The 12,676-nt window shown below is 45.0% G+C and overlaps 1 protein-coding gene across 3 annotated transcripts in view; it reads left to right on the top strand.

Annotated features, from left to right (window-relative positions):
- Positions 1 to 1,069: 1,069 nt before the first annotated feature.
- The window catches only part of Tent4b (terminal nucleotidyltransferase 4B), a 64,788-nt gene continuing 53,181 nt past the window's right edge, over positions 1,070 to 12,676 (top strand). For all 3 annotated transcript variants that reach the window (XM_047528285.1, XM_047528286.1, XM_047528284.1), the window contains exon 1: positions 1,070 to 1,899. In XM_047528285.1, coding sequence (XP_047384241.1) covers positions 1,274 to 1,899 — 626 coding nt within the window. In that variant the 5' untranslated portion in view covers positions 1,070 to 1,273. The remainder of the gene's footprint in view (positions 1,900 to 12,676) is intronic.

The raw sequence follows: 12,676 nt of genomic DNA, 5'->3' as shown, positions 1-12,676 counted from the left end.
TCTCTATCGATGGTAATAACATGGTCTTCATATTAGGATTCAAAGGTTTTGGAAACCTTTTGAGTTTAAGGTTTCCGTTAAGAAACTAAACTGGAAGGATTTTCTAAGGCTGTTGGTGCACCTTAGGGCAGCTGCAGTTTCTTTATAGGCTGAGCAGTCATGTGCCTGTGCATCTGCGCGTGGACATGTGTAAAGTGGGTTTTGACTTAGGGCTCGTGACCTCCCCCAACCTGAACGAAGGTGTGCGTCCACCCGTGCTTGTGGGAGCCGGTTTCTCCCGTCTCGGGGTGGGGTGAGGGGATCCTCTGCCAAGGCCTGCGGCTCACGCGCCCCGGCCAGCGCTCTGCAGGGCGGGGCGCGGGGAGCCTCCGGGAACCAGCGCGGCTCGCGGCCACGCAGGGTGCTCCGCACTGGCTCGGAAGGCGAGTGGCCGCAATTTTTTTTCCCCCTGGGGGTATGTCGCTACGCCACCAGAAAAAGGGTTTTAGAAAAGCAACTGGGGGTGAGTCGTCCGCAGACCCCAGGAGTCCCGGAGGCCGCGGGGTGGGGGAGGGGACAGGGGGCGGGGCGGTGCCTCCCACAGTCCATTCCCCCTCGGAGCTGGCGGCGACCTCGTGCGGCCTCCCTAGTCTCAGCGACCAGGAAGCGGACGCCGGGCGGTAGCGCGCGCGTCGGAGGCGCCCGGACGCCAGGTACTCGGGCCCCCGCTGCGGCCGGCTCGGGGACGGTTGGGCAGGACAGTTGCGGCCCCCGTCGCGCCGCGCCGCGGCCTCTGTGACGCACGGCGCGGCCCCGGGGGTGCGGGGCTGGCGGGCGGCGGGGGCGGGGCGAGCGCGGGCGGCGGGCGGGGCGGGGCGGAGCGAGCGGGGCGGAGCCGGCGGAGGCCCCGCCCCGGGGCCGGAGGAGCGAGGACGCTACGGAGCAGGCGCGTCCCGCCGCCGCTGCCGCCGCCGCCGCCGCCGCCGCTCGCCCTTCTCCGGAGCTGCCGCCGCCGCCGCCATTTGCACGGGGACCCCAGTGACAGGGGCTCGGCGGAGGGGCGGAGGGAGGGGGGGAGGGCCCGCGGAGCCCCCGAGGGCGGGAGCGACGCCGCCGGCGCCGGCCGGGCTCCCTGCGCGACCGCGCCGCCCGTGGCGGGCCCCGAGCAGCAGCAGCGGCAGCAGCGGCAGCAGCAGCGGCAGCCGAGGCCGGGCGTGCGCCTGAGGCGGCGGCGGCGGCGGCGGCGGCCCTGCGGGCGGCCGGGAGGGGCGGGGGCAGCGGCCGCCGCCGTTTGATGGATCCGAGGATCGCCTGGTTCCAGCCAGAGCAGCTCGGACCGTCCAACAGTCTGTGGATGCAGATCTGGGAGACGACCCAGGGGCTGAGGAACCTCTACTTCAACCACCACTGTCACAGCAGCGGCGGCGCGAGCGGCGGCGGCGGCAGCAGCACGGCCACCGGCGGGAGCGGCAGCAGCACCGGCAGCCCAGGCGGCGCGGCCCCGGCCCCGGCCCCGGCCGGCATGTACCGCTCCGGGGAGCGCCTGCTGGGCGGCCACGCGCTGCCCGCGGAGCAGCGGGACTTCCTGCCCCTAGAGACGACCAACAACAACAACAACCACCACCAGCCGGCGGCCTGGGCCCGCCGGGCTGCCGCGGGCCCCTCGGCGTCCTCGTCCCCCTCGGCGTCCTCGTCCCCGCACCCCTCGGCCGCAGTCCCTGCCGCCGAGCCCGCGGACCCGGCCTCGGGCAGCAGCAACAAGAGGAAGCGTGACAACAAGGCCAGCACCTACGGACTCAACTACAGCCTGCTGCAGCCCAGTGGAGGGCGGGCCGCGGGGGGCGGCCGGGCCGACGGTAGCGGAGGCGTGTACAGCGGGACCCCGTGGAAGCGGAGGAACTACAACCAGGGAGTCGTGGGGTGAGTGCTGGCCCTGCGGCCTGCTGGTCTGGCCCGTGCACACGCGCAGCCGGGCACACGCCCACAGAGGGGGTGGGGGAGCCCCAGAGAGGCCACCCCCACGGCCTGCCTAGGCTGCTGCTCCTCTGGGGGGACTGTGCCAATCCCCCCATCCTCCAGCCATCAGTACCTTCCCCCAGCCCTCTTTAGCCGTCCCGCCTTGTGTAGACATCCCCTCAGCTATCTACAACCTCCCCTCACCTTCCTTAGTCATCCACACCTCCGTCCCCTTCTTCTTAACCGTCCACACCTTCGCTGAGCCCCCTTTATCCATCTGCTCGGCCCTTTCCTTCCCCTTAGTCCCACCTTCCGTCCCCTGACCGCCCCCCCTCCAGCCCTCCACACCTTCGTCCCCATCATCACACACCAAGATGAGATCCCTTAGCACGGTCCGTATCATTCATTCCCTGAGAACATTACTGCGTTGGTGTCTTTCCATGGTTTAGGACCTGGAGGTGCTCCTTGCCAAGAATAGAAACATCCAGAATGCTCCTCCCCTCCCCCAACCCCAGACAGGAATCATGTCAGCCCTGAAAGGCATTGCCTGCTCTTGACCCTTTGGCCCATCTTTCAATTTTATTTAAAAAATTTCCTGTATTAGGGATGCCCTGTCTTTGGGGAGGGAGGGCTGAGGTGACAGCTAAGTTTAGGCTAGTAGAGGTGGTGAGCTCTTCTGAGGCCCTAATAGAACTTTCCAGGAGTTCATGGTCCGGGGCTCCAGCTTCTCACTGTAAAGTTGTCATCTTGACAGAGGGAGCCAGTGCTTTCATTCTGGGGGGTAACTTTATGCTAATGAGTGAATGTTGCACCACTGGTGACTTTGTGTTTAAAGTTCAGCTCTTACAAAATGGAATCTTACCTGACCCCTGGTGAATTATGTACATAAGCCCGGAATGTTTCCAGCTAGACTTCCCTTCTGGAAGAGCCCTTGTTCTGGAAAAGGTTACTGAGTCATTTTTCTTTTGTAAAATAAATCTTTTGGACTGTGAGAGAGAGAGAGAGAGAGAGAGAGAGTGTGTGTGTGTGTGAGAGAGAGAGAGAGAGAGACACACACACACACACACACACACACACACACAGTGAGTATGGAAAACCAGCTTTCAAATTGCTTTTCATTTTTCAGGGCCTGTCTTACATTGAGGCTAGCATACACAAATGAACTCACCAATTAGTAATCCTGAGTGAACCTTTTCTTAGAGTCACCCATTCAGATCAGCACTGTTTGGCAAGGAGAGACAGATCTGTGTACCTTTTTGAAGGTCTGGGTAAAATGAGTTGGTGGGTTCCATCTGCTTCTAGTGGGTTGGTGTCTGCTATATGCTACTATTACTACTCCCACCTTTTATGGAAAATGCAGTCATGCGCTTTAGGACTGCTGCTGCTGGGGTATAGGGCAGATCTGCCCTCACTTTCCAGAGGGGAACCCTTTAGGCTTGAGTCCTTTATTGCTAGGCTTCAAGGGCGCTCTCCATGGTCATCACATTTTATTTAAAGGCTTGTGGTTCCATCCTGTTAGCCTTTCCAAGTCGAAGCATAAACCTGTGGTTTAGTGACAAACAAATTGATATTGAGGGGTTTGGTAGTTTCGTTTTACAGGAATAAGCTCCAGTTAAGTAATCACTGTCAACTAAAGCCTTGAAGTTCCCTAATGGCATTTTACTGAAATCTCTTTGCTTGTGTTTCTAGAAAAGGTGCATTATAAATCCAAAATCCTGGTCACCTTTTTTTTTTATTAAATCAGAAATTGCCCCCCCTTTGCTGTTTAATGTAAAGGATACCACAAAAGGTTCACGTTTGAACCTTGTAGAAACAAAATGTTCTTGTTCCTGATTCAAATATTATATTGCCCTCAAAGGGATTAGGAGAGGAATTTTCATTTCCCAGAGGAATTACTGTTCAAAAACTGATTGTAAAATTGTTTTAAAACAACTTGTCACTTCTTCAGACTTTTCTTTTTTTGCCCCTTTCTTTTGAAAATGTCAGCAGTTAAAAATTTTTTCAAATTTTCAATTCTGAGACCTTCTAGTTTTGAAAAAAATATTTTAAAACAGTTCTGAATAGTGTTTGTGTAAGAGACTCTGGTTGCTTAATTATTCTTGATCTATGGATAAGTTTTGATTTGTGGATCTTGTTTCTTTTAAGGAAGTTTTGCTGTTTTTAAAACAGGTATGTACAAAATCTGGAATCAGTGTATCTCAGTATTTTGCTATTCTGAGATTAACTATAGTAAAACTGTTACCAACATTTTCTGCATTCTTAGAATGTGACTGATACTTTGCTAGTAGATTAACAAGTTGTAGTGGTTCCTGGCTTCTGGGTTAGCTAGCTAGATAGGAAGATGAGATATCCAGGTGCCTCCTCTTCTCCCCACTGTAAAGAGTAGCTAGAAACTCTGGGATAGTTGTGTACTGCTGTCTTTTGTATCTTGGTGTTCTCTACGTCAGCGGAACCGGTTGACTTGTTTCCTGAACACTCCTTTGAGCTACAGTTCAAATCCTGGCTTTTTCCATTGCTCAAGTTCTTACTGTTTGGTTCCTCAGAACTCTTGTTTTTGCTTCATGTTCTTGGTAGAGCAAATGTATTTTCAGCTTTCCTTCTTTATGTGTGTTCTCTCTTACCTTTTGGGGGGTGGAAATTTCTTTAGCACAAAATATTTGGATTTCATCATAAAGACTTTGTGGTCTTCTTTCAAAATGAAACTCCCCTGGGCGCATTTACCATCTCGGCCTTTGTCCCTGTGTAACCATAGGCCCAGGGAGTTTATTTTCTTTATCTTTTTACTCCTTCCAGTATCCACTTATCCTTTTTCTTCAGACTCCATTTCACTTGAGAGCTGGGTGTAGTATAGGACATAGTCCTGCTTCTGCTTGTCAGTGAAGAAGAGCCATAAGCCCTTTCCTTTTCAAAGATTTCATTGTTGATCACTATGGAAAAAGAAGGGATAGCAAAAAGTTGCAAACACAGGGAATTTACAGATATTCAGAGCCCTTAGTCCTGAGCCTGAGTGTCCAGAAACTTCTTGTGGAAGGCGCTTGGTGCTTGTCCAAGATACGAGAATAGGTTTGTGTTGGCTGTACTATGAGATCTGTAGGTGGTTTGTCAAGGCTTGGATGACTTATTCACAGTAATGGCTTGGAGTGTGAATTTGATGAGGGGACATCAAGAAAGACCCCATTGGGCAACTTAATTTTTCCCCCCCAGTACTAGGGGTTGAATCCAGGGCCTTGGACGTGATAATGCTAGATAAATGTTCTACTGCTGAGCTATACCCTCAGCCCTGGGAAACTTAAGTTTAATGAATAATTTCTTGATAGTAGGAATTGGAGGATGGAAGGATGAATGAATGTGAGAAGTTATTACAAGGTAAGGATGAAGAGGATCCCCTTCCCTTGGTGAATTTAATAATTGACAGCTTTGTACTTGAGTGGCTGGGGAAATGTTTGTGTTATTGAAAATAAGGGCTGGAAGGACTGTTGATCTGGGGCAGAAGATGTGGTGATGTTGGGTGGAAATGTCTAGCAGGGAGTGGAGATTCACGGTGAGTGCTGTGCTCTTTACTGCAGTGGACAGTGTTGTCCCATGTGTGCCATTTTTCTAGTACTTTTGGTTTACTATGTCACAGTAAGCCCAAGGTGCTGATGGTTTACTCTGGCATTGGCATTATGGCTTATTTCTAAATAATGTCATCAGGGGGTTGGTGTTATTGCTGGGCTCCACAGTAATCAGGCAGATTAACATAGATTGAGTAGGAAAGAATTTAGAGAGACCTGGTGTTTGTACTAAGTTTAACTTCTGTGCATTTGCATATGTAGCTAAAAGTAATTCTTTAGTGAACTGGGACCTTCAGGTTATTGACTGATTTGTGTATAGAAATGTATTTTAAAGAAGACAAGTAGATTCTACACTTACAGTGTAATTTGTACCTGAGACTTTCCCCAAATCTGGCATACTGTTTTCAATTAAGTTACTTTCATGCCACAACTTGCGTCTTCCATCTGGTATCTGTGGCTAGTGAGCCCTGTTACTGTCAAGAGTCATTGGCATTTCATTGTTTGAACTCTTTTTTTCCATCCCCATTAAGTTGTTAGCCATTGAAAAGCCAAAGGAAACAGTGACTGGAGCTTTTGGAGTCTATCTTGTGTTCACATACGTTTAGAACATTGCAGGGAAGATAATATGTGAAAAGGATACTAGGAAAGTCTAAGGCAGGGAGGATGTGTGTGTGCTAGAACAATCCTGATCTTGGTATGCTCAGTGGCCCTACATTTCAGCTCCTTCTATGAAACTGCTGCCAGAAAGTCCTAGTGCTAGGAGTCCAGAAGGTATATGGGAAGAGGCTCCCTTGCTGATATTGGACTGGTCAGGTAGTTGTCTTACTTGTTGGTTCTCAGATAATCTGTATACCACAGGAATGGTGTAGAAATGGGTGGCAGTGAATGGTTAGGTATTCTTATACCTGTTGAAGCTGAGAAAAACTGAAAGCACTTTTCTTGTGGGAAGTAGAAAAGCAGGGTGATGTGTGCTTTCACACAACCATCTATTCTGTTCTTTTGACTGTATTAGAGTAACATTTAGTGGAGGGAACTATTTCAAGATCACACCCACGGCACTAGAGACTGTATTAATCACATATACACACAGGTACAAAGTATTCTTGATGGGGCTGTAGATGCTGCTTTGAAGAATTAGGGTCCAGTTACCAGCAGCTGGTCTTTGCTCTTTTCTACAAAGCTAACTGGACAGCTCTTTGTAGAGCTGGATAGCCTCCTAGCTGTCAGAGGCTGACTGATAGAATGTCCTTTCCACAGCAATTCTGGGGTGGTGGGGACTCCAGTTGCTGCAGAACACCAGAAAGTCTTTAGGTTCGTTTTACTATTTTTAAGATTACAAATAATTATTTTTTAAAATAAGTGATTATATATTGAAGTTGAGGATGGCCTTGCACTAGACTTTTCATTAATTTGCAACCACACAGCAGGTAATACATTTAATTCCATCTGATAAGTTACTTGATGATGCAAAAGACTTTGGTGTACTCAGAAGTTTGGGTCATATCGAAATTGGAGGTAAAGATTTTAGGAAAAAATTAAATGTGGAACCACGTATGTTGTATACTGGTTTTTTGTTCACTTTAACAATTTCAAGTCTGAAAAAAATCTTAAAATTGTGCACAGAGATTTTGTATAGGATCTGATAACTGAGCTTAGGAATTCTAGCTCAAGTCTTGCCTTTTTCTGAAATATGTATTTAGTGCAAAATCCTTTGCTTCCAAGTTAGTTGATTTAATAAAAATACTTAATAAAATGGGAACCTTTATTACCATGTTTCAATTACTGGGCTAAATCTTTTCTATTTGTTATAATTAATCTACATACATAGCTCCATCTATTCTTTTTTAACTTTTTATTTTGAAATAATTTACAGATTTATAGGAAGTTGCAAAAACTAGTGCAGATAGATTTCATATTTCCTTTGCCCAGTTTCCCCTAGTGGTAATATCTTACATAACTGTTTCATATCAAACCCAGGAAATTGACATTGTTACAATCCATAGCCTATTTTAGATTTCACCAGTTTCACATGTACTTATTGTGTGTGTGTGTGTGTTGTTCTGTCTAATTTTCTCAAGTGTAGATTCATGAAGCTGCTATCAACCATCCAGGTATAGGACTAGGTTGGTTTTGGTGCAATCACTGCTGTGGCCTGGGTTCATTTTCCATCAGGGAAACAGTAGCCAAAAAAACAACAACAAAAAAAGAAACTATTCCATCACCTCAAGGATCCCTGGTGTTGCCTGCCCCTTTACAGTCACAAACATACCCACTTCTCATCCTTCACCCCTCATAACTACTGATCTGTTGCCCATATCTGTAATTTGCCATTTTGAGAATGTTACAAAAATATAATCATATAGTATGTAACTTTGGCTGTTTTTCCTTTCACTGTAATTCCTTTGAAAGTCATGGGAATTGTTGCATGTGTCAGCAGTTCATTGTGTAGTTTAACCATTCACCTGCTGAGAGACATCCAGAAGGGTGGTTTCTAGTTTTTGACTATTCAAAATAAAGCTGCTATGAACATTGGTGTACACAGTTTTATGTGAAATTTGTTTTCATTTTTAAGAGATAAATGTCCAGTAATGCCATGTGATAAATAAATGTTTTGTTTTTAAATAAATTGCTAATCATTTTCTAGAGTAACTGTATTATGTTATGTTCCTTCCAGTAGCGTACATAAAAGAGATCCAGATTCTCTGTATCCTCTCCTGCATTTGGTGTTATTGTTGTTTTTTAGGTTAGCTCTTCTGATATGTGTAGTGATAGCTTGTTGCACTTTAATCATGTTAACATTTTCATAAATATCCCACTTAATTTCTCCCCCCCAATGCTGAGGGATGAACCTAGGGCCTTGTGCATGGTAGGCAAACATTCTACCACCGAGCTACACGCTCAGCCCTCCACCTAATTTTAATCTTAATTAGTTTTTATTTGAAAATTTTGTTGACAGTAATGAGAATTTTCTCAGTTAGAAATCTCCAAATAAAGTTGAAACTGCAAAGGCCTCAGCTGGCTGGAGGTATAGCTCCAGTGGTAGAGTGCTTGCCTCGTATGCACAAATCCCAGCACTAAAAAAACATCAGCAACAACAAAAACTCAGTTTTCAAGTTTTAATTTGGTTTTGCTCTTAGTAGTATATCTAAAATTTGTCTTCAGAGTTCTTTGTAGTGTTTCTTTGTTGTTTTTTTTTTTTTTTTTTTTTAAGACAGGCTCTGTTTCTCTCTCTCTTTAATATTTTTTTAGATCTTGATAGACCTTTATCTTATTCCTCTATTCATATGTGGTACTGAGAAGTGAACCCAGTGCCTCACACATGCTAGGCAAGTGCTCTACCACTGAGCCACAACTCCAGCCTAGACTGGGTCTCTCTCTCTGTGCCCAGGCTAATCTTGAACTTGTAGGCTCAAGTGATTTTCCTGCCTCAGCTTCCCTAGTAGCTGGGATATTATGGGCATGCACAACTGTGCCCTGCTGGTAAATGGTTTGTGCAGTATTGGTGTATCTGCAGAATGTGTAGAATAAGTACTTCAAATCTATCCCAGAATAATTTTTTCTGAAGTGCTTTCTGGATTAAGAATTGGGACTTAGCCCATCATTTTTCCCTTACTGGCCCTGTGTGGTCAGTGTCGATTCTGTCAAAATGAAATTCTTTAACATCATCAAGTATTGTAAATTAATTTATTTGTGTTCTTTCTTTCTGTTCTGTGAATTCTCTCCAGGGGCACTCTACCACTGAGCTATATCTACAGCCCTTTTCATTTTTTATTGGGAGTTAGGGTTCTGGTAATTGCCTAGGCTGACCTTGAACTTGAAATCCTCCTCCCTTATCCTGAGTAATTGGGATTGCAGGCATGTGCATACCTGGTTAAATGAATTCTTTCACTGTTATTTAAACCTTTTAATCTCTAGCTTTATCTGCTATCTGTTTTTCCCCCATTAAACTTATTTGTTGAATTGAGTGTGTTTTCCTATGGATTTTCTGGGTTTTGCTGTTTACGGATTTCTCTGGTTTTTGCTGAGTGCATTCCCATGGTGTCAGTTTAATATGTTCTTTTGGCCCTTTTATTTTTTGTAAATTTGTAACTAGAGCTAGAGACTTGTGTAGATTTTCTTTCCTTTTTCAAGGATACTTCTTAGGTTGTGGTGTGTGTGCTCTGATAAGACCTATGGTGTCTGAATGTCTTTTTTTTTTTTTTAAACGAAATTAATAATAATTAATGATCTTTATTAATTCATTAGGATTGTAAATTTGTTCTAATTCTCTTGATCCTTTTTTTAATTGTTAGCTGTAATGCTTCTAAAATGAGAAACTTTCCTTGTTAGTTCTTTGGTTATCATAAGCGTATAGGATATTTATTTATTTATTTATTTATTTGAAAAGTACTGGGCTAAAACTCAGGACCTCATGCAAGCTAGACCAACACTCTGCCACTGAGCTACATCCTCAGCCCAAGGTACAGTTCTTAAGAGGGTAAGCAAGCTAATAGTGAGAAAGAAGATAGAGTTTCTAACTGGTTTTGGTAATGAGCTGTTGTCCCCAAGAGGAGAAACAAGGTAGGCCACAGGAAGCAGAAGTGGGCTTTGGGATGACTGGCGCCATATGTGTAAAGGGGAGTTAATTCCACCTGAGGTGAACTCCAGTTTTGGTCAGTGCTGGGAATGTCAGGGGAGTCCCTTGCCCACAGCCATATTGGCCTTTGCCTTCAGCCTGTTGTAGATGAAGGAAACCCCGGCAGACCTATGACCCTGAGCCTCCGTTCAGGAGACAAAGTTCACATAGCCTTAGCTCAGTAACCAGGAATAATGCATTTATTTTTTCTTGAAATTAGACTTAGATTATGTTTCTTCAATGCTATTGTTTGTAACCTTAGTAGGAAATCTTTTCCACCTTCAGGCTAATAAGCCACACAGCCTCAAAGGAAAAATTCCTACTCAGAGTAAATTTGTCAAGCCCACCCCTCCTCCCACCATCAAATATTTATTTTAAAGTCCACTATTTACTTGCAAAAGCTGTGGGACAAGTTGGTAGCTGTGAAAAGGAAGGGCAGTGTGGTCGCTGTAACGCAAGACTCCAGGAAGATATGCAGAACTGGCTGCCTGGTTATAGTTTGGCTTCAGCTTCTGTAGGAGATTGTGATATCCCCTTCTGGGGAGGACAGCAGACAGGGCATCTCTGAGAAAAGGGTAAGAGGGGCACATGACGGGACTTTTCTATTCTGAAGACACTCTTCCTTCATTTCCCCTTCCAAGGTATGTAAGTTTTTTTTTTTTTTTTCTTAGTAGTTTTAGGTTTATGGAAATATTGAGCAGAAAGTACAGATTTCATAGACCCTTCCCCGTAGTTTCCAGTTATTAACATCTTGAAGAGTGTGGTACATTAGTTAAAATTGATGAGCCAAATACTCACATGTTAGTATTAATTAAAGTCGATCATTTTACATTAGGATTCACTGTTTGATGTTACAGATTCTCTGGATTTTGGCAAATACGTAAGGACATGTATCCACCATATAGTATCGTACAGAATAATTTCACTGCCCTAAAATTTCCCTTTGCTGCACCTGTTCATGCTCCCTCTCTCTTTCAGAACCCCTGGCAACCACAGTTTTGCTTTTTCCATAAAGTCATTTGGTTTGAATCAGACAGTATGTAGCCTTTTTGGATTGGCTTCTGTCACTTAGCAACATGCATTAAGATTCTTCAATGCCTTTTCCTGGCTTGATAGCTCATTTCTTTTTAGTCCTGAGTAATATTCCATTGTAAGGATGTATCAGTTTGTTTATTCATTTACCTACTGAAGGACATCTTGGTTGCTTCCAAGTTTTGGCAGTTATACATAAAGCTACTTTAAACAACTATGTGTAGGTTTTTGTATGGTCATATTTTTAGCTCCTTTGGGTAAATACCAAGGAGCATGATTGTTGGATTGTATAGTAAGAGTATGTTTAGTTTTGTAAGAGACTGCCAAAGTGTCTTCCAAAGGGGCTGAACCATTTTGCATTCCCACTAGCAGATGATGAGATTTCCTGTTACTTGACATCTTCCCTAGCATTAATGGTGTCAATATTTTGGCTTTTCGTCATTCTAATAGATGTGTGGTGGTGGTATTTTAATATATAATTCTCTAATGACGTGGGATGTTGACATCTGCTATGGTTTGAATGTGTCCCCCACGTGTTCATGTGTTAGAAACACTCCCCAGTGCAGCAGTGTTGGGAGTTGAGACCTTTAAGAGATGATCAGGTCATGAGGGCTCCACCATGAATGGACTGATGTTGTTGTCATCTAACGTTGTTGTCTTGAGAGTGGGTTTCTCCTACAAGCATATCCGACCCCTCTTGGCTTTCTCACATTCTTACTGTGCTGTGCTTTCCAGAGTGTTTTCAGGGAGCAAGAAGACTCTCACTAGATAAGTCCTCTTGATCTTGGACCTCCCAGATTCCAGAACTGTGAGCCAAATAAATTTCTACTGTTTATGGATTACTCAGGCTGTGATATTTATGGTACAGTCCCATAAAATATGAACTAAGCATCTTTTTGTTTTGTTTTGTTTTTTTGGTACTGGGGATTGAACCCAGGGGTGCTTAATCACTGAGCCACATCCCCAGCCTTTTTTGTATTTTCTTTAGAGACAGGGTCTCTCTGAGTTGCTTAGGGCCTTGCTAAGTTGCTGAGGCTGGCTTTGAACTTGGAATCCTCCCGCCTCAGCCTCCATACCTCTGGGATTACAGGTGTGTGCCACCACCTGGCAAGACAGCATCTTTTAATCTGCTTTTTACTCCGTATACATTTTACTTGCTTAAGTGTCTGTTCTGATATTTTGCCCATAATCTAATTGGATTGTTTTCTTATTGTTGATTTTTAAGAGTTCTTTGCATATTAGGTGCAGAGAACCTTTACCAGATTGATGTTTCGAATACAGTTTCTCCCAGACTATGCTTGTTTTTTCTTTTACACAGCAGAAGTGTTTAATTTTATTGCAGTCTAGTTTCTTTCATTTATTGTGCTTTTGTCATAATGTCTAAAAAGTCATTCCCAAATCCAAGGTCACCTAGATTTTCTCTTATGTTGTCTTTCTTAGGAGTTTTTAATTGTTCTTTGTTTGTTTTTGTTTTGAAACTGGGTCTGTCTATGTTGCCCAGGCAGCTCTTGAACTCTTGGACTCCAGCAGTCTTTCCAAC

Source organism: Sciurus carolinensis, chromosome 16 (assembly GCF_902686445.1).
Source record: "Sciurus carolinensis chromosome 16, mSciCar1.2, whole genome shotgun sequence".
NCBI lineage: Eukaryota > Metazoa > Chordata > Mammalia > Rodentia > Sciuridae > Sciurus > Sciurus carolinensis.
This window is presented reverse-complemented; position numbering and strand designations above follow the sequence as displayed.